The sequence below is a fragment of the Helianthus annuus genome, chromosome 15 (assembly GCF_002127325.2).
Source record: "Helianthus annuus cultivar XRQ/B chromosome 15, HanXRQr2.0-SUNRISE, whole genome shotgun sequence".
Classification (NCBI taxonomy): domain Eukaryota; kingdom Viridiplantae; phylum Streptophyta; class Magnoliopsida; order Asterales; family Asteraceae; genus Helianthus; species Helianthus annuus.
Window position 1 is genome coordinate 30,956,621 of NC_035447.2, and position 23,828 is coordinate 30,980,448.

The following is a 23,828-nucleotide window of genomic DNA, read 5'->3' on the forward strand; positions in this document are numbered from 1 at the left end:
CCACCAACTGCAGCTTCCTCATGGGCTCGATAAGGTGTCGTCGGGCCCACAATCGTTCCACTTTCGGGATACAATACCCTTCCCTGGCATTGTTTGAGAACTGCAAGTAGGGGTGATCCATCTGCAAGATTGAGACAAGATTAATCAGCAACCAAAACAAACAAGCGAAAATTTCGGGACTGGATAATATGGCACGGTCGTGCCACCATATAGCACTACCGTGCGGGACCTGCAAATCAGTGAGTTTATGAAGTTTTCTGGGAATTTTATGAAGTCTGGGTTTTTATTCCACAGGAGCACGACCGTGCCATCCCACGGCACCATCGTGCTCTGCTGTAAACGGCTTGGATTTGAACCACAATTTCTGCGAAGCACGATCGTGCCACCCATTGGCACCCTCGTGCCGGTATGATTTCCGAGAACAGTTTTGAGCGATTTGAGCGACTAACAGGCACGCACGATCGTGCCGTATGGAAGCACGACCGTGCCTTTTGAATTTCTGGGCACTTTTATGAAGATCCGACGAATTTTATGAAGATCACGACCGTGCGCTGGTATGGCACCCTCGTGCTCGACGGAACCCAGGCTCGGAAAATCGCTCAAAACACCCCCGAAACCCCGATTTTTTCAACTTTTTGTTTAGGGGTTTTGTAAATCGGTCCATTGTGGTTCAAACCAACACAGAAAACACTAAAAACGGGCTTGAATCGGGTGATTTAGACCAAGCCCTAAAAACCTAAAGAACTAACTATGAAGAACATGAAGAACACAACATCAAAACACATGAATCTGACTAGAAAAAGGAAGGATTCGTACCTGGAATGATGTTGGAATGAAAGAATTTCTTGGAGGAAGCTAGGAGATGCAAGAATCCGTGAGTGCTTTGAATGGGTTCAAGGAAGAAGATGAAGGTTTTATGAAGAATTTATGGTGGTGGTTGGTTTTATTCAAAGATGGTTCTATTATTGGCTGCAAAAGGGGCTGACACTTTCTGGTAGTGCCAGAATTTTGATGGTGGTGCATTATTTTCGAAAATTTGATTTTTTTTTTGAGGGTGTAGAAAATGGACATCTCCCTTTATAAACTCCTTGAACCCGGGGCACTCACGAAGCATCTCCTACCAAGAAAAAGAACCGAACTAACATACCTGCGAGCCGGCAACAAGCTCTAACATCCCTCGCGACCAGAACGAACCGCAACCTGAAAAATAAAAGGATAACCACACACAAAAATAATAACAAGATAATATACACAGAACATGCTAAGTTTATTTACGAGTCTTCAGCTAGACTCACCACCCCGAATTCATTTGTTCCTGGGGTGGAGGGTAACAACCTCCTCACTCGGGTCAACGGGCCCTCCAACATAAGCCTTTAACCTATGCCCATTGACTTTAAACAACCGGCCATCCTCATGGCCTATCTCCACGGTCCCGTAAGGAAACACTGATCGTACAGTGTAGGGACCCGACCACCGAGATTTTAGCTTGCCAGGAAACAACTTAAGACGTGAATTGTACAACAACACACGATCACCCACTCGGAATTCTTTCTTGTCCTTCAAGCGGGCATCATGGAGCGTCTTAGTACGTTCCTTGTACAGCTTGGAGCTTTCATACGCATCGTGCCTAAGCTCCTCAATCTCGTGAATCTGCACAAACCTGTTCTCACCCGCAGCAGCCATGTCAAGATTAACTGTCTTCAAAGCCCAGTATGCTTTGTGCTCGAGTTCAACAGGCAAATGACAAGACTTCTCATAGACCAATTTAAACGGTGTGGTGCCTATAGGAGTCTTGTAGGCTGTCCGAAAAGCCCACAGTGCATCGTCCAATTTCTCGGACCAATCGTTACGGCTAGAATTAACCGTTTTCTCCAAAATCCGCTTGATACCCCGATTAGTGACCTCGACCTGTCCGCTCGTCTGCGGATGATACGGTGTAGAGAATCGATGTTGCACACCATATCGGGACAATGCTTTCTCAAGTTGAGCATTACAGAAATGCGTCCCACGGTCACTAATCAATGCCTTCGGGGCACCAAAGCGAGCAAACAACTTTTTCAAAAATCGCACCACTACCCTCGCATCGTTAGTGGGCAAAGCCTGTGCTTCAGCCCACTTTGAAACGTAATCAACAGCGACTAGGATGTAGCGGTTGCCAAAAGAGGTCGGAAAGGGGCCCATGAAGTCTAGCCCCCATACGTCAAAAACCTCACAAACTTGGATGCCGTTTTGTGGCATCTCATGGCGTGCAGAAATGTTGCTCGCCCTCTGGCAAGCATCACAGGACCTCACCCACTCATGGGCATCACGGAAAATAGTCGGCCAAAAGAATCCGGCATCAAACACTTTCCTCGCCGTGTTGTTCGCTCCGTGGTGGCCTCCCGTGGGTCCCTCGTGACAGTGGCGTAAAATATCCCCCTCCTCGTCACCATACACGCATCGCCGGATCATCCGATCCGCTCCTACCCTAAATAAGTAAGGGTCATCCCAGAAGTAATGCTTGACATCCGCAAAAAACTTTCGCTTCTGCTGGTGGGTCATCCCCTTGATCAGGATGCCACTAGCTAAGTAGTTTGCAAAGTCAGCAAACCATGGGGAATCATCACTAGTCTCGATCCTCATGAGGAACTCGTGGGGGAAATTGTCATTGATGCTAGGCCCACGAGTTTCCTTTTCCTCGGAATGCTCAAGTCGAGACAGATGATCGGCTGCCAAATTCTCAGCCCCTTTTTTATCACGGATTTCGATGTCAAACTCTTGCAGCAGCAAAATCCAACGTATCAGTCTCGGTTTAGCATCCTGCTTGCTAAAAAGATACCGAAGAGCTGCATGATCCGTGTACACAATGGTCTTGGAAAGGACAAGATATGACCGAAACTTATCGAAAGCAAAGACCACAGCTAGGAGCTCTTTCTCTGTCGTGGTGTAGTGCTCCTGAGCGTCATTCAAGGTCTTGCTCGCATAGTAAATCGGGTGAATGTGTTTATCTTTCCTTTGACCCAAGACAGCCCCGACTGCGAAATCACTCGCATCACACATCAACTCAAATGGCAGCTCCCAGTCGGGAGCAACCATGATCGGGGCATTCACTAACTTCTCCTTCAACAACTCAAATGCCCGAAGGCATTCATCGGAGAAAACAAACTGGGCATCCTTCTCGAGGAGCTGAGTCATGGGACGGGCGATTTTGGAAAAGTCCTTTATGAATCGCCGGTAGAAACCTGCATGACCCAGAAAACTCCTAATAGATTTCACGGATGTGGGAGGCGGGAGCTTTGAAATAGTCTCGACTTTGGCTCGGTCAACCTCGAGCCCCGCCTGTGAAATCTTGTGCCCAAGCACAATGCCCTCCTTCACCATGAAGTGGCATTTCTCCCAGTTTAACACAAGGTTGGCTTCTTCACATCTAGCCAACATCCTTTTCAGATTCCCGAGACACTGATCAAAAGAACTTCCAAACACAGAAAAATCATCCATGAAAACCTCCATGGAGTCCTCGATCATGTCGTGAAAAATGGCCACCATACATCTCTGAAATGTGGCCGGGGCATTGCACAGTCCAAAGGGCATCCGCCGGTAGGCGAATGTGCCATAGGGACATGTGAATGTCGTCTTCTCCTGATCCTCAGGAGAGATGGGAATCTGAAAATATCCTGAAAAACCATCAAGGAAGCAGTAGTACATCCTTCCCGACAACCTCTCCAACATCTGATCAATGAAAGGGAGTGGGAAATGATCCTTCCTTGTGACATCATTGAGTTTGCGGTAGTCAATGCAAACTCTCCATCCGGTGACAGTACGAGTAGGAATCAACTCGTTTTTCTCATTGGTCACCACTGTCATGCCTCCTTTCTTTGGGACTACATGTACAGGGCTAACCCACGGTGAATCAGAGATCGGGTATATCAAACCTGCATCAAGTAGTTTGATGACCTCTTTCTTCACAACCTCCTGCATGTTGGGGTTCAAACGCCTCTGATGGGTACAAAAGGATGGATTGATCCCTTTTATATCCATAATCTTCCAAGCAATCGCCTTCTTGTGCTGCTTCAGGACTTCAAGCAATCGATCCTTTTCTTCCTTCGACAACCCAGCAGAAATGATAACGGGCAGATGAGTCTCACCCTCCAAGAAAGCATACTCCAAATGATTTGGGAGCTCCTTAAGCGCAACCGAAGGTGGATCCTCAATAGAAGGGCGTGCTTTAGGCTCAGTCACGCGATCCACAACCTCAAATACCTCGGGACACGGGGGAGATGCGTGACCTATCAGACAGGTCACCTCCTCAACCATTCGGTCCACACTAGGTGAACCAAAAGTCTCCCCTCCAAGCAGCTGTGTGTCCATAACATCCTCCTCGAATGTAGCATGAAGATGATCACTCACATAAGTATCGATAGTCTCAATGAAGTAGAGTGTATCATCCTGAATCTGTGAGTGTTGCATGGATTTCCCTATATCAAAAGTAACCTCCTCATCATCAACTCTGAGAGTAAGTCTACCAGTGCAGACATCAATCAAGGCTCTCGCAGTGGCTAGGAATGGGCGACCTAAGATAAGGGGAACGTTTTTATCCTCATCCATGTCCAGAATCACGAAATCGACAGGAAAGACAAACTTGTCGATTTTCACCAGCATATTCTCAACTATGCCTCGAGGGTACTTCACTGAACGGTCGGCTAGCTGAATGCTCATACGAGTCGGCTTGGGCTCTCCCAAGTCTAGCTTAGCAAAAACCGCATATGGCATGAGGTTTATGCTAGCTCCAATATCAGCCAACGCATTGCTGACCGACAAACTACCGATCAAACACGGGATAGTGAAACTCCCAGGATCATTCATTTTCTTCGGTAGTTTGTTCTGAAGAACCGCTGAACACTCTTCATTCAAGGTCACTTGCGAAAGCTCCTCAAGTTTCTTTTTGTTGGATAGGATATCCTTCAGAAACTTGGCATACTTAGGCATTTGAGCAAGTGCCTCGACAAATGGTAAATTTATATGAAGTTGCTTAAAAAGCTCGAGGAATTTACCATAGTGTTCTTCCATTTTCTGCTTCTTCAACCTCCCCGGATATGGAACGGGAGGGACATACTCTCTCACTGGCTCCTTGGGTCGTGCGGTACTTGCTGGGACTCGCCTCTGTTGCACCTCACCCGGAGACTCAGCCTCAATCTCCTCATCAACCTCCTCGTCATCGACTGGATTTTCTGAAACAGCCGGAGGGATGGCTTGAGCGGTCTTGCCGCTTCTCAACGTGATGGCCTTTGCTGTAGCATTTGGATTTGGCTCTGTGTTGCTCGGAAGGCCCCCCTGTTGTCTCGCTGACAACGTCTTGGCAATCTGGCCAACTTGGTTCTCAATGGCCTGCATGGAAGCCTTTTGGCTTTTCAACTCACTCTCGTGCCTCGTGAAACGACCGTCATACTCCCTAAAACGCTTCTCATTCTCCGCTTTTTGAGTGTTTTGACCAACTAAGATTTGACTAAGCATATCATGCACACTAGGATCACTGGAAGGAGGCGGCTGCTGAGGACGAGGTGGACCATATGCTCCATGGGTCGGAGCTGTGGGACGTGGAGCGAATCCGGGTGGATGCTGGTTAGAAGCATCGGGCTTCCAACTAAAGTTTGGATGATTCTTCCACCCCGGATTATAAGTATTGCTGTAGGGATTGTTTTGAGGACGGTATTGGTTTCCCATGAAATCAACATGCTCGTGTGACATCTCTCCCGTCGGAAAATCACCTACCTGATATGCTCCCCCACTCGAAGAACCTCTCGAGTGCATTTCCATCACTCGATCAAATTTCGAAGACAAGGTATCCATACGTGCTGTCATGGCTGTGTAGTCGTCCACATGATGAACTCCCTGCCGAGAACTCTTTCCCCTCGGGGGCTGTTGCGTCCGGTTTTTCACGGCACACTTTTCAAGAATCTCAAATGCCTTGGTGGCATTTTTCGTGCCGATATCACCACCCGAGTATGTATCAATCATCATCTGTCCCTGACTGTCCAAACCATGGTAGAAGATCTGACACTGTTGCCACTTGGGCAACCCGTGATGTGGGACCTTTCTCATAAGCTCTTTGAAACGCTCCCATGCCTCGTAAAGGGATTCGTCCTCGTCCTGACGAAAGTTCAGAATCTTGGTTCTCAACCGAACAGTTTTCTCTGGAGGGAAATATTTCTGAAGGAACTTCTCAGCTAATTGATTCCACGTAGTGATAGATCCAGCTGGAAGTGAAAGAAGCCACTCCTTGGCTCCATCCCGTAAGGAAAACGGAAAGAGCCGAAGGTGGATAGCATCCGCTGATGCATCACGAATCCTAAATGTGGCACAAACCTCTAGAAACCCCGCGATGTGAACACTAGGATCCTCATGATCCATGCCATAAAACTGCACCGCATTCTGCAACATCGATATGGTGCCAGCCTTGATCTCGAAATTATTATTGTCGATTGTCGGTGCATTGATGCTCGCAGGCAAACCATCGAGTGACGGTTTTCCAATTTCATTCAAGATCCTATTCTCTTCCGCGTCCGCCATGTCTACCCGAACCTCGTAGAAGGTGTCGTCGTCTGCTGTGTCTGTCTCAATCGTCTCAGCTACCACGCGAAACCGCTCCCGCAGTCTCCGGTGAAGATCGCGCTCCGGCTCCGATGAAGGCTCAACGATATTGGTAGCAGGGGTTGAGGACATGCACGACCTGTAGGGAATAAGGAGCACAATGCACAAAATATATACAAAAACAAAAAAATCAACTAGCAAATAATCATATTTTTTTTCTTTTAATCAAGCAAAGGCAAATAAAACAAGTAGACAAAAACTTTGTACACTTTTCACAATGGCTAAATAAGTAACTCGAATCGTTTTCAAGAAGACCGCATCCCCGGCAACGGCGCCAAAAACTTGATGTGCGTGAATTATATATATTTTTAATTGAGATTTTCTTCACACAAATTTAGTTTTAAAAGGGTTTTTCACCTAAAAACTAACTACACACACAAAGGGCAAGTGTACCCGTCGGGTGGCAATATAGCTAATCGGCAAGAACCAGATATCAATCCGTGGATGCGGTGTCTCGATACTAAACTTTTGCTACTTTAAAGCCTTTTCAAATGATTGGGTTGATTTTTCTAACTTATCATGCAAAATAAATAAACTACTAAAATTTCTAACAAATAACAATATCTAAGAAAGGTTGCCTAAACTAAGTATCCACTCATTCACATGTGACAACAAAGAGGAAGGGATTGTGATGATGCAAGCTCTATTTTTAACTAAGTCCCCAATCAAGGCTTCCTAGTTTATAATTCTTAGGAAAATTAAAAAAATGAATTAACATTCTAATCACCTAAAAATTATTCTTTTAAGCTCACTTGCTAAGTTGATGTTAATCTTTGATGATGAGTTATTTGTTTGTCAAAACTCCTAACTCTACAAATTAGGGAAAACTAATATGAGAAACACACTAATCACCCTAACTTGGTTTTAAGTAGTTGGCACTAGCATCATGTTCTTGATATGAACCACAAGCATGGTCATGCTAGCTAACAACCTTGGCCTAAATCATCAACCAAACATGAACACAAACTATAGAATTCATATAAACATACTTTTGATCTTTCCAAATCTAGATGCAAGAATTCACACACAAGCTCAAATCATTGTTCATATCACATTAGCACTCACCATTCCTAGTTTCATGCCATGGATCATACTAACAAGATTCAATAATCATAATCTCTACATGGGCTTTCCAACACAACATGTAAATACTTATGAGCAAACATTCAAGAACAAGAACTTTAAGCATGCATATGAACTCCAAGAACAAAATCAAATGACAACATGAAGATTAACAAGAACAATCATCACATCTACTTCCATATTATCACATGTTCATAAGCTTCAACATAGTTTAGACAACACAAATGTTTAGCCCATAAGGCTCATGACTACCAAATCAAGCATAAATAAACACAAATTGTTCATAATGTAGTAAGCTAACCAAGTTAAAGACAAGATTTAAATGGTGTTTGAGTAGATCTTCAAGTGATTTAATCCTCTTCAAGGCTTCCTCTTGGCTCCAACAAGCTTCCAAGACCAGATTCTTGAGAGAAAAAGTCACCAAAATGCTCCCACTCCCTTGCAAATGAGCTAGAAACTCGTATTTAAACTGCTGGGCGTTTGGCACTACCATGCCACCTTTTGGCACGGTCGTGCTTGGCAAGTGTCAGAGTCACTTTTCGTCTGTCAATCTTGTTTGCTACCATTTCTGGAAAAATCCCGCTCAAATGTTCCCGAGGTCGCACGACCGTGCTCGGAGATGCTCTGGTCGTGCGAGCCGGTAGTGCTCGGTAACAGTCACATCGTTCTCGGAAACAAGCTGACCAGGAGTCGATTTTGGCCTGGCACGGTCGTGCCACTGTTTGGCACGGTAGTGCTCCCCTGAATTTTGGCGATTTGGCTGATAGATGCTAGTGCTAGCTGAGAGTGCCGATGTCGGAGGGCTTGGCACGGTCGTGCCACTGTTTGGCACGGTAGTGCCATATCTGGCAGTTTGCTGGAATGCACCATTTTAGCTCTATTTTGCTCCAAAAGCTTCCGTTTCATCACCGGGCCGAAGCCCGGACCTGTATTTTCACAAACAACTCAAATGAGTACCAAAATCAATGAAAATACAAAGAGTTTTCGCATAAACGGGGCGTATTTGACATTTAAAAGATGTATAAATTCTTATACATCACGTATATTCTTGCAAAATTTCTGCCAGCAGCGTCGTTGCAAGAAAGACATTACCGAGGTACACCACGTAAAGCGCCGCGACGGAGAGTCCGTAGAAGATTTTATAGATCGCTTCAACCGAGAGAGCATGCAGATAAGCGGAGCGGTAGACCAGCTCCGGGTTTCTGGATTTTGTCACGGAGTAAGGAACAATCAGTTGGTAGAAAAGCTCCATGAAGATCTCCCAAAAACCATAGAGGTACTCATGGAACGAGCTCGAGCATTCGTTCGGGGGAAGAGTGCCTGTGGCCAGCCGAATGAAACAGCTGCAGGAAATTCCAAAGCTCGAACTACATCATGGAGACGGAATGCATCGCCACCAAAAGATAGAAACAACAATTGGAACAGGAGTTGTGGCCCGTATCAAAAGTCAGAACGAAACAATTTCCGGACCGGAAACGTGCGTTTTAATACCTTTTATGAACTAACAAAATCACCAAGCGAAATCCTTAGTACGGAGACTACCCGGTTTCCTACGCCATCAAAGCAGCGACCCACTTCGGATAAGCACTCCAAAAAGTACTGCGAATATCACCGAGACAAGGGGCATACAACTGACGAATGTTGGGCATTAAAACAGGAGATCGAAAAGGCCGTGCGATCCGGCAAACTCTCTCATCTCGTAAAAGAGGTAAAAGACGGAAAGAAGCCCGCAACAGCAAATGATAACCCGAACACCGAGGCCGGAATTAATATGATTCGGTCTACTGAACCAAGAGGGGTAAAGCGGTCGAATCAACACATGGCAGCTTGGATGCACCAGCCCACATATTTCCCTCCGATTGATCCAGAGGATGCAAGAGACGGACCAATTACGATATCAGCCGTAGTCGCAGGACACTTGGTCCGGCGAATCTACGTAGATGGAGGAAGTGCCTTTGAAATAATGTATCTCCAGTGTTTCCAGCAGTTAAACCCCCAAACCAAGAAGAAGCTAATCGAAGTATCCACCCCTCTGATAAGTTTTTCAGGGGAGGTAGTTCGTCCGATAGGGCAGATTACTCTTCCAACCACATTTAAAGATGGTGACAAGAGCAGAACCGTACAGCTAGCCTTTTTGGTTGTCCGAACCCACTCTTCACACAACATAATACTCGGGCGACATGGATTACGAGCTCTCGGAGCAATCAGCTCTACGATACACGGTGCCATTAAATTTCCCACCGAAGCAGGTGTCGCCACTATACTTTCAGAGCAAAATTCATGCGTAGCCGAAGTAAGACACGCAGCAGAAACGAGCTCCAAAAAGGCCGAAGTACCCACAGAACTCGGGGCGATCAACCCGGATTATCCCGAACAGCAGGTGGCTATCGGCGCCCAGCTCCCAAAACGAATAAAGAAACTCCTGTGGGAACTGCTGAGTAATTCGATTGATGTCTTTGCGTGGAAGCACTCTGATATGCAAGGGGTTCCCCGCTCCATGGCACAACACCACCTGAATGTAAAGGAGTCGATAAAGCCGATAGCACAAAGGAAAAGGCACATGGCACCGGATCGAGCCAAGGCAATTGCAAAGGACGTGAAGAGTCTCCTGGACGCCGGAATCATTTGAGAAGTCCGGTATCAAACATGGTGTAACACCTCGAAATTTTGTGCCCAATAATGTGTTAACACGTGTCATGAGTTTACACGTGGCATTAGATATTAAATAAAGGACTAAAATTGACAAACCTTGAAAGTATGTAAATTCGAGGGTTATAAATGTCAACAAAGGGTAAATATACTGTATAGTAACCCTAAGCGATGCTCGTACCTTCAAACGAATAAATCATGGATCGTACGGAGCGAAACGCGGAAGAAAGTGAGAAATTACAAAGCTGCAGGAGTTAACTGTGTCAACATGTTTAATTATACGTCTGAGTGACCCTTTGACGAACCCGAGGCTTTGTAACAGTAAAATACGCTCACTAGAATGTACTATATAAATTTCGCGAAGTTCCGTTTTAAAACGAGAAAGTTATGATCAAATTCGTACGAGAGGGGTTAAAAGCGTCAACAATGAAAGTTAAGGCTTTCCGGATAGTAATTAAATTAACCGGGGACTTGACAGTGCGGGTAAAAGACACGAGGCCCTTAATTGTAATTAACCGAGGGCCAAATCGCAAAGTTACCCCTTCAAACCCGAAAGGTCAGGTTATTAATTACCAAAGATTCGGTTAATCATTACAAAAGATTTAAAAATCTTTGAAAACAGGCCTCAGGCGGCCCGCCTGAGTGAAACACATAAGTTAATGCGGGCCGCGAGCCTCCTGCATATACGCGTTCTGATATTAAGATTCAGGCGGCCCGCGTGAGCCCAGTCTGAATCTTAATGCGGGCCGCGTGAACCACCCAGATGCAGAAACTTTGGACAGATGCATGATTTAAGCTTGTGAACGATCATTGCTGCATTAATTGAAGCATGGGCGCCCTCTACATGCCCCCTAGCACCCAGGGCCACCTGCTGATCATCCATGCTCCCTTGTAGGTTGAGTTGTAGTGATCTTGTGCTTGGAAATTCACTATAAAAGGCACTACATTGCACACTAATGAATCACACCTCAAACCTGCATTCTAACTCACTTCTGGAGCTCCAAAGCTTTCCTCTATCATTCTAAGTCGTGCACTAAGCTTCTGTAAGTTGCCTAACCCTTTGTGGTTTCATTTTTCTATAGTTTTACCCTAAAAGTCAATCCGTCGTAATTAACGATTGACTTTGCGATAAACCACGAATGGTCCAGTGGTTTGTCGAATCAAAGATAGTTATATGATGGTAATCATGTGGGCATTAAACCCCTAAAAGGGCACCCTCTAATTCCCACTCTAACTAGATTAAATGTCGAGTCAAACGTGCTTAGAAAAAGTCAACAGAAATGTCATTTTGCGATTTTTTGCATAATCTGTAATGTAGATGATATGTAACCTGTTTGAACACTCATAAAACATGATAATAAGTATATAAACTAGTCTAAGCTTGTTTGATCCGACCATATATTGTTTTGACCCGATTCGGAGCTGAAAGTCGCAAAAGTTTGACTTTTGCATTGACTTCAGTTCTGACCCGTTAAAGTTTGAAATAGATATGCCTTAGGACTCTCTTAGGACCAGGTTACATGATGGTATAAACCTCTGTGACCGGTTCGTTGTTTGTCTGAGTTTTTACACATTTCCGTTAAATGCTTAAAAGTTGACCGTAACGCCCTTTTAATTTAAAACGAGAATTTCGGACACGTGAAAGGATCATGACCTTGGTTACTGATTTCTAAGCATGTCCCTAAAATTTCACGTCAATCCGAGGTCCAGAATATGAGTTATGCTAAATAGTGCAAATTGCGAAACTTTAGTAATTAAATAGCGCAATTAGCATAACGCCTATCTAAACCCGGATTTCGACACCAAACCTTTTACACACTGATGTAAAATAATATTTTGGGATTTTTTAAGATTTTTAATTATTTTTGACCTGCTCATAACCTGCGGTTATGGCATCGCTCGGTAAACACCGAATATGCCCTTTTTGGCCATAATGTGAGTTCTACAAGGTCTTTTGACCCGATTCCAGTTGCTACTGATTTTAAATAATAAATAAAGTATATTAGACTTTATAAACTGTTCGGGAAACTCAGATTTCCTGTAGAACTCAGAAAGCTCTTTAAAAGCCTTTAAAATGACCGAAAAACCCCTACGGGGCGTATAATGAACTTAAACTCGTTACGGGCAATACGGAAGGTATCCTACTGATACCACAACCTCTTTAAAGCATATTGACTTAGGAAACAAGTGTAGGACCCCTACGGTTACCCGTTGCGCCTTTTGCGCGCACGGTTCGGCTTATGTAACTAGTTTACACGAATTAGCCGAAACGGGTCAAACCATATTGTTTTGACCCCAAAATCCAGAGTATGATTATTATACCCATATAAAACAAGTCTTCAAACTTGTTGGGTCAAAATCACACTCCATTCACGGTTTTCGCCTTTCACGCGATTAAACCGTAACTATTCTTTGAAACCAACCGGTCTAAGCTACGGCAAATATAAGGACCCGCTAGGATTCTGATAGGTTATTTTTAAACCTTCGTTCCAGAATAGGAGACCAGTAAAAGCTATCTGTGATTTATTCAATTAAGGATTATACTTGCAAAGGTAAATACTTTTAACTTATTTTCCGTTATATGGGCTTGGGTTACGGTATCTAAAATACCGCTTGGTCGGGCAATTGACCCCAACTCATTAGTAGTTGGGTATTATCAGTGTGACCCGTTTGAAAATTTGTTTTGTTGGCTTGACGCCTTTGGGGGCTTAATGACCATGTCCCGGATATCCTTGGCAGCATTTACGAATGGCCACGACCTCGACATCCCGGTGTAGGCGTACACCCGACATTATGTCTATAATTATAAAAGTGTAGCCGTTGGTTACCCGCCACGGTTTTATACTATGTGGTGTGTCTATTAAACTTTAACCCGATATGACTCGGGCGACCGAACGCATAGTAACATGTAATTCTTTACAAGATTTAATTATAAATTATCCCAAGTTATAAAGAGTTTGTGCCTTGAGCATTTAAACGAATTTTATTAAACATTTTTACAAAAGTGTTAGTTGAATGTATTTACCAGTGTAAACTGACGTATTTTCCCCAAAAAGACAAAATGCAGGTAGTAGGCGTAATTGGCTGGGATTTCTCCTTAGCATCACTAGAAGTCTCGCAAGCTTAAGATGCCTGAAGTCTGTTGAACAATACTTTTGTTATTTCTATTTGATCCCCTGTGGATTATTATTTCAACAATGGTGATACATTGATATTACACTTACAAGTTGAAATATATTATCTTTATGCTTCCGCTGTGCATTCTTATATTGTGTGGTTTGACTATAATGTTGCCAACTACGTCACGGTAATCCCCCACCGGGCCCACCGGTGAGACACGTGGAAATCGGGGTGTGACACATGGGTGTCGAATCCGGTCATGGTACGAAAAAAGGATAACTCCTGGCGAATGTGTATCGATTTCACCGACCTAAACGACGCATGCCCCAAGGATTGTTTTCCATTACCAGAAATCGATGAGAAGATCGATTCCATCGCCACGTTCAGGTTGAAGTGTTTTCTAGACGCTTACAAGGGGTACCACTAGATAAAAATGGCAGTTGAAGACAAAGACAAGACAGCGTTCGTCACCAACGAGGGAGTTTGTTACTTCACTAAGATGCCATTTGGATTGAAAAACGCCGGTGCTACATACCAACGTTTAATGAGCAAAGCCTTCAAAGACCAGATCGAACGGAACTTAGAAGTGTATGTTGATGATATAGTGATCAAAAGTCATGACGAAGCTACCATGTTGAAAGACATACTCGAAACCTTCACCCGGCTCCGAAGCATCAACATGAAGCTAAACCCCAAAAAGTGTACATTCGGGGTAGAAGAAGGAAAGTTCCTAGGAGTCATGGTCGGGTCAAGGGGCCTGCGAGCCAACCCAGACAAGATCGATGCTGTTCTTACGATGAAAGCTCCAACGTCGGTTAAAGAAATTCAATCCTTGAATGGACGGTTAGCCGTCCTCCACCGGTTCCTGTCGAAAGCTGCGGACAGATCTCTGCCATTCATGGATGTGCTCAGAAGAAGCTTCAGGTCGGAGTTCAAATGGACCGAAGAAGCCGCGCGAGCCTTTGAAGAACTTAAAACTTATCTCGGCACTTTGCCGACGGTCACCGTACCAGAAAAAGACGAAGTATTGACGGTCTATTTGGCTGCATCGTACGGAGCAATCAGTGTAGTACTCGTCGCTCACCGAACCGGTGTGCAAATCCCCATTTATTATGTGAGCCGAACATTAAAAGATTATGAAACGAGGTACTCAAGCCTGGAAAAACTAGCCCTGGCGCTGGTTCATGCTTCCAGAAGGCTTCGTCGGTATTTTCAGGCCCACCCAATTGAGGTACGAACGGATAAAAGAATCCAGCATGTTCTCCGGCGACCCGAAGTTTCAGGTCGTATGGCAAAGTGGGCGATTGAGCTGGGTGCATTCAATATTACTTTCAGAACCAAGGGACCTTTGAAAGGGCAGGTGATAGCCGATTTGCTAGTAGAAATGCCGGAGGAAAAAGTAGTCGAAGAAGCCGAAAAAGCTCCGGACAAACCCTGGACCCTGTACACAGACGACGCTTCAAGCTCCGAAGGGTCAGGGGCAGGCTTAATTCTCACCAATCCAGATGGCACGGATATGACATATGCGCTCCGTTTAGAATTCAAGAGCTCCAACAACGAAGCTGAGTATGAAGCCTTATTAGCAGGCCTACGTCTGGCAGCAAAAGTCAGAGCAAGAAACGTCGTAGCCAATGTAGACTCATTGCTCGTGGCAAATCAGGTGAATGGAGATTATGAAGCGAGGGAAGCTAACATGATCGAATATCTTGAACAAGTAAAGCAAATCATGGCATCGTTCGACTCTTGCAAGGTCGAACACGTCCCTCGTAGCAAAAACAAAAAGGCCGATGCACTAAGCAAGCTGGCATCTATGTCATTTAGTCACCTGGCCAAGGAAGTAAGGGTAGAAGTGCTGACCGCACCCTCAATTTCTACTCCCCATGTTATGCAAGTAGAAGCTCCGTCCCAGACGTGGATGACACCAATAATCAACTACTTGGTGCACGACGTTCTACCGATTGACAAAGCAGAGGCAAGAAAGATCCAAATCAACTCTCTTCAGTACGAGATGCAAGAAGGAGGGTTATACCGAAAGACTTTTCTCGGACCTCTGCTGAAATGTCTTGACCCGGAGCAAGCCAGTTACATCATCAGGGAAATACATTATGGCATTTGCGGCATTCACGCCGGACCTAAAATGATCTTAACCAAAGTAAAAAATGCAGGGTATTACTGGCCCGGGATGCATGAGAGTGCAGTCAAGGAGCTTCAGCAATGTGATGAATGCCAAAGACACGCACCAATAAGCCTTAGGGCTAAGAACGAAATGATTCCAGTAACCGCAGCATGGCCTTTTCAAAAGTGGGGAGTTGACATAGTCGGTCCTTTTCCACGGTCGAGCAGAAGCGCCCAGTACCTGCTAGTTGCGGTAGATTATTTCACCAAATGGGTGGAAGCCCGACCGTTTACAGTTATCTCCGGTTATAATGTAACAAGATTCTTTTGGGAGCAAATTGTGTGCGCTTCGGTCTTCCACTCTACATTATCAGCGACAACGCAAAACAGTTCGCGGAAAACCCATTCAAGCGATGGTGTGAAAATTTGAAGATCAACCATGTCTTCTCTTCGGTGGCCCACCCCCAAGGGAACGGGCAAGTCGAGCAGATAAATCGAAGAATTGTTGATGGGATAAAAAGAAGGCTGGGGTACGAAGGCAAAGGCTGGGCGGATGAATTGCCGAATGTTCTATGGGCTCACCGAACGTTGCACAAGACTAGCAATGGAGAGACACCTTTTTGCCTTACGTATGGCACTGAGGCTGTAATTCCTGCAGAGATCGGACTCCCGAATCAAAGGTGCAAAAACTGGGAGGAGAATGAGCGGGAACTCCGGTCTAATCTCGATCTGCTAGAAGAACGTCGGAACATCGCGACGATCAAGGAAGCCCGATACAAAAAGAAAATCGAGAAGTATTACAATGCCCGCACAAAGATCTACAAGTTCGAAGTCGGAGATTTTGTACTCCGAAACAATGATGCAAGCCGTGTCGAAGCCCCTGGCAAGTTAGCCCCGAAATGGGAAGGACCGTACCGAGTCAAAGAAGCAAGCGAGAAGGGCTCTTACGTGTTGGAGAAAATTGACGGAACCCCGGTACCCAGAACTTGGAACGGGGTACACTTGAAATAGTGTTTTATGTAAACGGCCTGCTACGGCCGATAAAGATCGCTATCTCCTATTTCCTTATGTTTTTAATTTCCATGTAAAATTCGGGAGGGTAATGCCCCGAAAAGTTCCATTTATTGTTGAAAGTCCGGGAGGGTAATGCCCCGGAGTTTTTGTTTATAAATGATAACGAATAAAGCGATCTATGTCCTTGCAAGTATTAAACGTAGCATACATACGTAGCATACATACACATATATACGAAAGTTCAAACAAAAATAAAATGTGCACAAACGGGCCTCGACCCATGCCTCGCGCCGATCGAGAAGGCTTAAATAGTTCAAGTCATAAAAATCTATTAAGCAAAAGACATGCAGCCGATGCGGCATGACTTTTAAATAATTTGATAGGTGAAAAGAGTTAAGTTATAAAATTTCCCACCTGTGTTCGGCTGCCTAAGATAGCCAAACAGTAATACGGTCGAACGGTGAGGAGTTTGGACGCAAACTCAAAAAGCTAAGAGGCCAGACACACGCATGTCTAACTAAGAAAAGCATGGTTTCATACAAAGTTAAGTAAAGCATGTTTTTCATCAAGAAACATAAACCAAAAGACTGACTTGTTCGGTACATACCACGACAAAGGTAAAAATATTGTACGATTACAGAAACCAACGACAAACATTAAATTTCATAATCTTCCTTCACAATAGGGAGTTGGCTCCTCTGTTTAATAACGGACAAGGGTTTGTCAATCAAATCTGCAACCTTGCCAAGGACCGAAATATGAAAATCATCAAAAGCTTTTATCCCAGCATCTAATGCGTCCTTGGCTCCCTCGTCATAGCCAGGGACCTCCACGGCAGAACGGACCGAGTTTAGGGCAGCATGCAAACCTTGCTTGATTCCTTCATTCGCGCCAACTGTGTTAACACTGCTAACAAGATCCGCTACATCCTTCTCTAGCTCTGGGCTCTGATGAACCAGTTTAACCACCCATGCGATCCCGTCTGTCAGAAACCACTGCTTGGTAAGCATGAGTTACGACACTTGAGAATATAATTCGACCATCTCACCATCGCAGCGGGTCAACATTCCCTTCGCTTCGTCAATCGTCGCCGTGTGGGATTCAATTGCCCTGGCACGAGCCTTTTTAAGTTCTTCTTTTTCTACAAAAGATAAGATTAAATTAGAAAGAAGGAATACGGATCAGGTAAAAAAAATAATAAAACCATACCATCCATCAGACGATGATGGTCAGCTAGAAGCTGGTCATAAGACGTTTGCATCTCCTTCAGTTTGGCCACATGCCTTTTTTTCCGAATCAGGCAGCTTTTTCTCCAAATCACCGAACCTTGTTTTGAAATTTTCTAAGTCTTGGAGGGCTTTATCTCGAGCCTCGTAAGCAACCGCAGCCGAAGCTTGGGAAGACTTGTTAACTTCCTTCGCCTCTGAAACTTGCTCCTTCAGGCGGTCAACTTGAGATCGGAGGGAAGCTAGTTCCTGTTTCGTCTTCGATCGAACGTTATCTTCATTTTTTAGACTAGCAACCTCACGCTGGAGCCTGTGACAAGACGACTCCGACTCGATCCAACGTTTATACGTTTCTACCACCAGAGAGTTCGACTGAGCCTGATTTAACATGAGGGCATTTCCAAGTTCCGGCCCGCTCATCTTCCGATAGTGGGAGTGCTCAGCCGGGGTCCCCAAATGAAACAATGCCATCTTGGCTGTAAGAGCATCCACAATCCTATCCTTGTTCGTTAATGACCACTCCGGTACATATTTCTCCAACGCTCGGGCCGAGTCCATGTCTTCAACACCACCCGAACCTAACTCCCGTGACAAGAAGATAGCTTCAGTATTATACCATAACGGGGAAGAAGAGGCACTGTCCCCGCTGTCAATCGGCTTAGGGCTTGGCCTTGATACATTAGAAGCAACCCACGTGGTAAGCTTACCCGAAGGAGAAGGTTCGGTCTTTTTAAGATCAGACATACGGACATCGGCAATAACCTTGATAGCCCCTCCTCCGAAGGACAACGGGCTCGACGGAATGTTTACCGGGTGGTCCCTCGGAGTACGACCCCCATGAAGATGGGCATCCAAATTCTCCAACATTCCTCCAGCAGTAGAAAACTCGGTGACCTGATCATCATCATCAAGTGTGACAATTTTAGAATCTGTCTTCTTCTTTTTCACCTGTTTAAGCTTCGGGCCAGATTTAGACGAAACAGCTCGCTTTCTCTTCAAGCTAACTTGAGGATGCTCTTCCTCATCCGCCTCATCCTCATCTTCGTCATCACCACCTCTTTTTACGCCCTCGTCATGCTCTCCTTCATCTCCAACAGAAAGATGGACTCCCTCATCCTCGATCACAAACTTGGAACCGGACCCTTTTGTCCTGATCGAACCAGATTCCTTACCCTTAGCACCACCAACCACCGCCACAGCTTGAACTGGAACAGCATCCGCTATTTGCGCCATAGGAGCCGAACCTGAACCCCCTTGACCGGCCGAACCTCCTTGATTTTCCGGAGCCTCAGGTTCCCGGATTTGGTAAAGAATCCCCTGCACAATATTTAGGTACGGAGGATCACCTTTCGGCGTCCTTGTAGCTCGGATCTCAAACTCTTTGGGCTCAAAGGATTTTAGCCTCAAGGCCTCTTTCAAACCCATAGCTGCACAAAAACAAACAACAAATAATATCTATAGTCCGTCGCGGTAGTGAAACTTGCAAAAAAAATATATATAATAATATATAAATTCGAGGAACACCGTAAAACTAACCCTTGCCGTTCCATCTAAGGGTAGGATACCGCCCTGGTTCGGACCATATCGTGCTGATCCGTCCCATGACAAGGATGTGTTACGGATATTTCTGTATACGTCCGGCTTCTTTGACTAGTTCGCATATATGTCTCCGTTGTACTCGAAATCTTCAGGAAGTGGAGGCGGGAGTTTCGATTTCTTTAACCTCCATGTCATGAACTCCGGAACGCATCTATCATCAACCAGGAGGAAGTGATCTTTCCAATCCTTGAGACTCGTAGTAATCCACGTATAACAGCAAGAATTTTTGTCTCTGACCTCAAAGGTATACCAGCTGCCGGACCGATTCAACCTGTAAAAAGCCCGGAACACATCCAAATCCGGGTCGGACCCCAGTCCATGACAAGCCAGCTCAAAGTGACACACCTTGGCAAGGCCGAAGGGGTTCATTTGAGTCAAGTGAACCTCGTGGAACAAAAGCACCTCGATCAAAAACTTCGTCAGAGGAAGACGATAGTTGCAATAATCAAAGAGGCGAGTATAAATTCCTATTTTCCCCGATACAAAAGGATAAATCGGCGTATCCTTTTCGGGGAGGACGGGGTGCAATGAGGCAGGAATCGCGTATGTATTTACATACCACTCCAAACCACTTTTACTCAAAATATTGAAGCAACCAGACAGATTGCTTTTGTTGGACATATTGAAAAGATGGGTACAAACCTGCTCAGAGAATAAGACTTCGGCTCAGAGAAAAAAGATTGAAGAAGATAGAGTAAAAAGTGAAAATGAAAAACCACTTTTTCCCCTTTTTTATAGAGGTATGAAACCGCCTTAAAACAGCCAATCAGGACGTGACACGTCATGGTAACTGACGCACATCAAGCGTCACATCAAACGGAAAAGCTAAAGTGACCAATGGTCACCCAACAATAGGTCACCGTCCCAAAAAATTTGAAATCCGAGAAAAACGATAAATCAGGGACTCAAACTGCCAAAATAATGCCGTTATAGTTCGAAGCTTTTACCAAAGAAACGCTACGTACTAAGGGGACTTAATGAGGATACGTCCTTGATCGGACTGAATCATCGTCAAACATAGAACCGAACCATAATACATCAAGGTCGGATCGCACCTTACACCATAAAATGAAACGGACAAATACACTGGTACGCCGTAACTAACCGGGCCCCACGGGCATAACCGTCATGACAGTGACTGGTCCGGCCATAACTAACTCGCCACGTCAGCAAACCCAAAGACTATAAATACCATACTTGGACTTCCAAAAGGGGTAACGGCCACTTTCTCTCTCTAAACTCCCCTCTCTCTCTCCTTGACCTACTTTCTCCTCACAAATACTTATTCTCACGCCCGAGCTTGGTCACAGAGAGGCCCCCCTCCCTGTGACGAGGCTAACGGTGTGCTTGTTTCCTTGTGATCTTGCAGGTTCTTGCTAGATCGTCTGAAGCTTAACTCTAGCCAGGTCGGACTGACTGGTTTTTTGAGTCTTCAGGCATTGAATAGACATGGGCTTTGGCCCATCGCAATACATACACCTCAAGCAAGCAACTGGATCGAATAATAATTTTTGGGAGAGGATTACTATCAGCGGATGTAGAGACGAATAAAAAGAGGAGGCCGTCATATTATTTTATATAAATCAGATGAAGCAAAGGGTGGCTGCCATACATCAGACGAATCGCTGCCATACGAACAGAGAAAAAACGTTGATTCAATAAGGCGGAGTTATTTATTTGTTCAAGATTCAAGGCAGCGATCAAGATTCAATTCCGGGTTTGCAAATAGTTAGTGTTCAGTTTTAATAACTTTGTGTTTTTAAAACTTGATACTATGGATTATTTATTATTTGAGACTTGTTTCTTTTTAGTGGTTATATTTCTTGGCTAGTTCTTTTATACTGCCTAGATTTGTGATGAACAACATGTTTGACTAATTATTTTCATTCGGTTTTTGGATTTAATTGTGGATTAAATAATTAAAGAAAACAACTTTGGTTCTTATGATCTTTTGTATATGCGTATTTAATCTTGTTCTTTGAATGATTATCCCTCATGTGGCTAGTTGAATGACTTTCAAATAATAGTTGCATGCTAAGTCGAGTATTGTGTGTCTTTGACTATTAGATGATTTGCTAGACGTAGTGATCCATAGGGGTGTAATTGTAATTTGAATAGGGTTAAGTGTTCTACCAATGTCGATAGCTGTGAGGTGAGAGGTTGTCGGTTTGTTTTTAGTGTTAGATTGCTAGGGTTAGGACTTTATGAGAAGATCCCCTTAATTTCCCTTTCACTATTTGCTTATCGAGTCTAATCAGGAATCCATAGTTACCCTTGACTTTTGTGGTGTGAGGTAGATTGTCGAATAAGGGTACTATATTGTTACAGTTTGAGATACCGTAAGGGAGTCCATTTAAACCGATAGTTTAACGACTTTTTAGGTTGCCATAAGTGTCTCCTGGAGAAGGGTCTAGGGTCTTGTTTGGTTTCCTCGTAAGTTAGTATTTTAAGATCCCGGTTCCACAATAGTTCCAAAGACGATAGAAGTTGTCATACATGTGTAGCATTCTGACCTAGGTAGTTTACTTCTCATCTCTGATCGTTTCTTAACTTCTTGGTTTGTGTCGTAGTGCTTAGTCCGGTTTAGTTAATTTAGTTATTTTTAATAAATTGCATTAGGTTCGATACTCGGACTTACTTTAGCAATACTGCACTCATCGGTACACTTGCCGGTTGTGTGCTCTAGGTTTTAGAGAGTCTGTTTTTTATAAATTTAAAACTTAGCGTGTCTAGTTTTGGTTAATATTAGTTAGTTTTTATTTGACCACTTTTAGCACATCAAGTTTTTGGCACCTTTGCCGGGGACTCTTAGCGATTGCGTTTATTAGCTTTGATTACACTTATCTGCTAAATCTGTGCTACTTGCTTTTGTATATTGAATCGTAGGAGTCTAATTGTCCGTGTCTTTTATTTTTTTAATTTTTTTTTGAGTCTAGTAAATACGTGTGAGATTTATGGAAGACCCCATTTTACTGTTAAATGTCCACAATATGTGGGGTCCTCTGCAATTATTATGCTAATTCGTATTGGCAACTTAGCAAAATAGTACACAACAGGAAATAAATTCTTGGTTAAAATTTGATAAGGAAGAGAGAGATAGGCTTGTTCGGTATGTGGTTGAGTCGTTAGATCGTCTGGAGGCGAAGATTGTGAAGATTCAAGGTCGTTATATGTACAATAGTGCAGGTACATTTGTTAGATATCAAACTGTCTCAGGTGAGTTGCTTTTAAACGTTACAGAGCCAGGGATGTTAGCAATACCAATTCCACACTATATGAAAAACGTTTATGAAAATGATCCTTCTGTGTCTATCGATTCTATGCATGATGTTAATGATTCGTATAATTCTTTACACTTGTCTTGTGAGGATTATTTTTTGCAGGAATCACAGTCTCAGCCGGAGACTACAATGGACATCTCAGTCCCACCTCCGGTTCAGCAGGAAGAACGAGAAGAGAATACGGGTAAGTTCATAATTGTTTTTTCGTGTAGTAATGAAGAGATAGATGCGCAACTGGATGCATATAAGATATTGAAGGGAGAAGACCCAGAGGAAAAATAAGGAGAGAAAGAAGATGAGCAACCTCCTAGTAATCCAGATATTTATATTTATGAGGATGATTTTTATCCCACTAACCCAATATGGGACATGTCTGATGCATCGGGGTGGGGGATGATCATATCCTCTCATGGGAGACGGAGTTTGGTGACGAGTTGATTAATCTACCAACTCTAGTAGATGAAGAACTATTTGACCCAGTTGGTGATTTGATCGAATTAGAAGCAATATTAGAAGTGAAGCCAACTATGGAGATCAAAAAGTCACCAAACGTAGAAACTTTGGTGGAAGAGGAAGAACACCATAGCTGGCCCGTGGTAATAGTGATAAATGAAACTTCAAAAAACAATACCGCGAGAGAAGGCAAAAAAAAAAAGGAAGGATCGGATTTGGTTGCGGATCGAGGGTTGGCACAAGAAGAAGGAGACATTGCAGTTCACGCACGACCAGTCTTCTCGTTATATGCCACACATCTGGTTCATCCCAGGCAAGTTCGAATATAGGTGGTCTGACCCGTTTAAAAATTATAAAATATTTTATAATTCCACAGTTAAAGTTTTAACCGTTTATGAAGACTGGGTGGAATTAAACGGGTTAGACAGGGTCCAGGTCAAAGAGAAACCTCTTGATTAAATTCAAGTGTGGGGAGGTTTCGTGGAGTTTGTATAAAGTCGTAGTTTTTGTATATTGAGTCTAAGTTAGCAGTTTTTGAGTCGTTTTCTTTTGTGTCGAGTCGATATTATGCTGGGGTTTTTGCTTGTTTATCTTTATGCGGGTTTGAATCGTACCACCCATACTCAATCTCCATTCAGGTGGTTTCAAAGCTGCTTATTAT

At 44.1% G+C, this 23,828-nt stretch overlaps 2 protein-coding genes and 1 non-coding gene across 3 annotated transcripts; all 3 read left to right on the forward strand.

Annotated features, from left to right (window-relative positions):
• The first annotated feature begins 6,055 nt into the window (after nt 1-6,055).
• LOC118487861 lies at nt 6,056-6,159 on the forward strand. The gene has a single exon (XR_004882804.1). It is a non-coding gene; the product is annotated as a small nucleolar RNA R71 (small nucleolar RNA).
• A 2,716-nt stretch (nt 6,160-8,875) lies between these two features.
• On the forward strand, nt 8,876-10,339 carry LOC110913503. Its single transcript, XM_022158327.1, has one exon. The coding sequence runs from the start codon at nt 8,876-8,878 to the stop codon at nt 10,337-10,339; it is 1,464 nt and encodes a 487-aa protein (XP_022014019.1).
• Nucleotides 10,340-13,912: 3,573 nt separating this feature from the next.
• LOC110913504 lies at nt 13,913-16,605 on the forward strand. Its single transcript, XM_022158328.1, has 2 exons — nt 13,913-15,907; nt 16,027-16,605. The coding sequence occupies exons 1-2, from the start codon at nt 13,913-13,915 to the stop codon at nt 16,603-16,605; spliced, it is 2,574 nt and encodes an 857-aa protein (XP_022014020.1).
• The last annotated feature ends 7,223 nt before the right edge of the window (nt 16,606-23,828 follow it).

Bases quoted from the DNA above. Each gene is read 5' to 3' on its own strand.
- LOC110913504 (XM_022158328.1), top strand. From the start codon at position 13,913: ATGGCAGTTGAAGACAAAGACAAGACAGCGTTCGTCACCAACGAGGGA. The intron at 15,908-16,026 runs GTAACAAGATTC...GAAAATTTGAAG, and splicing joins CAGTTATCTCCGGTTATAAT to ATCAACCATGTCTTCTCTTC.
- LOC110913503 (XM_022158327.1), top strand. From the start codon at position 8,876: ATGCAGATAAGCGGAGCGGTAGACCAGCTCCGGGTTTCTGGATTTTGT.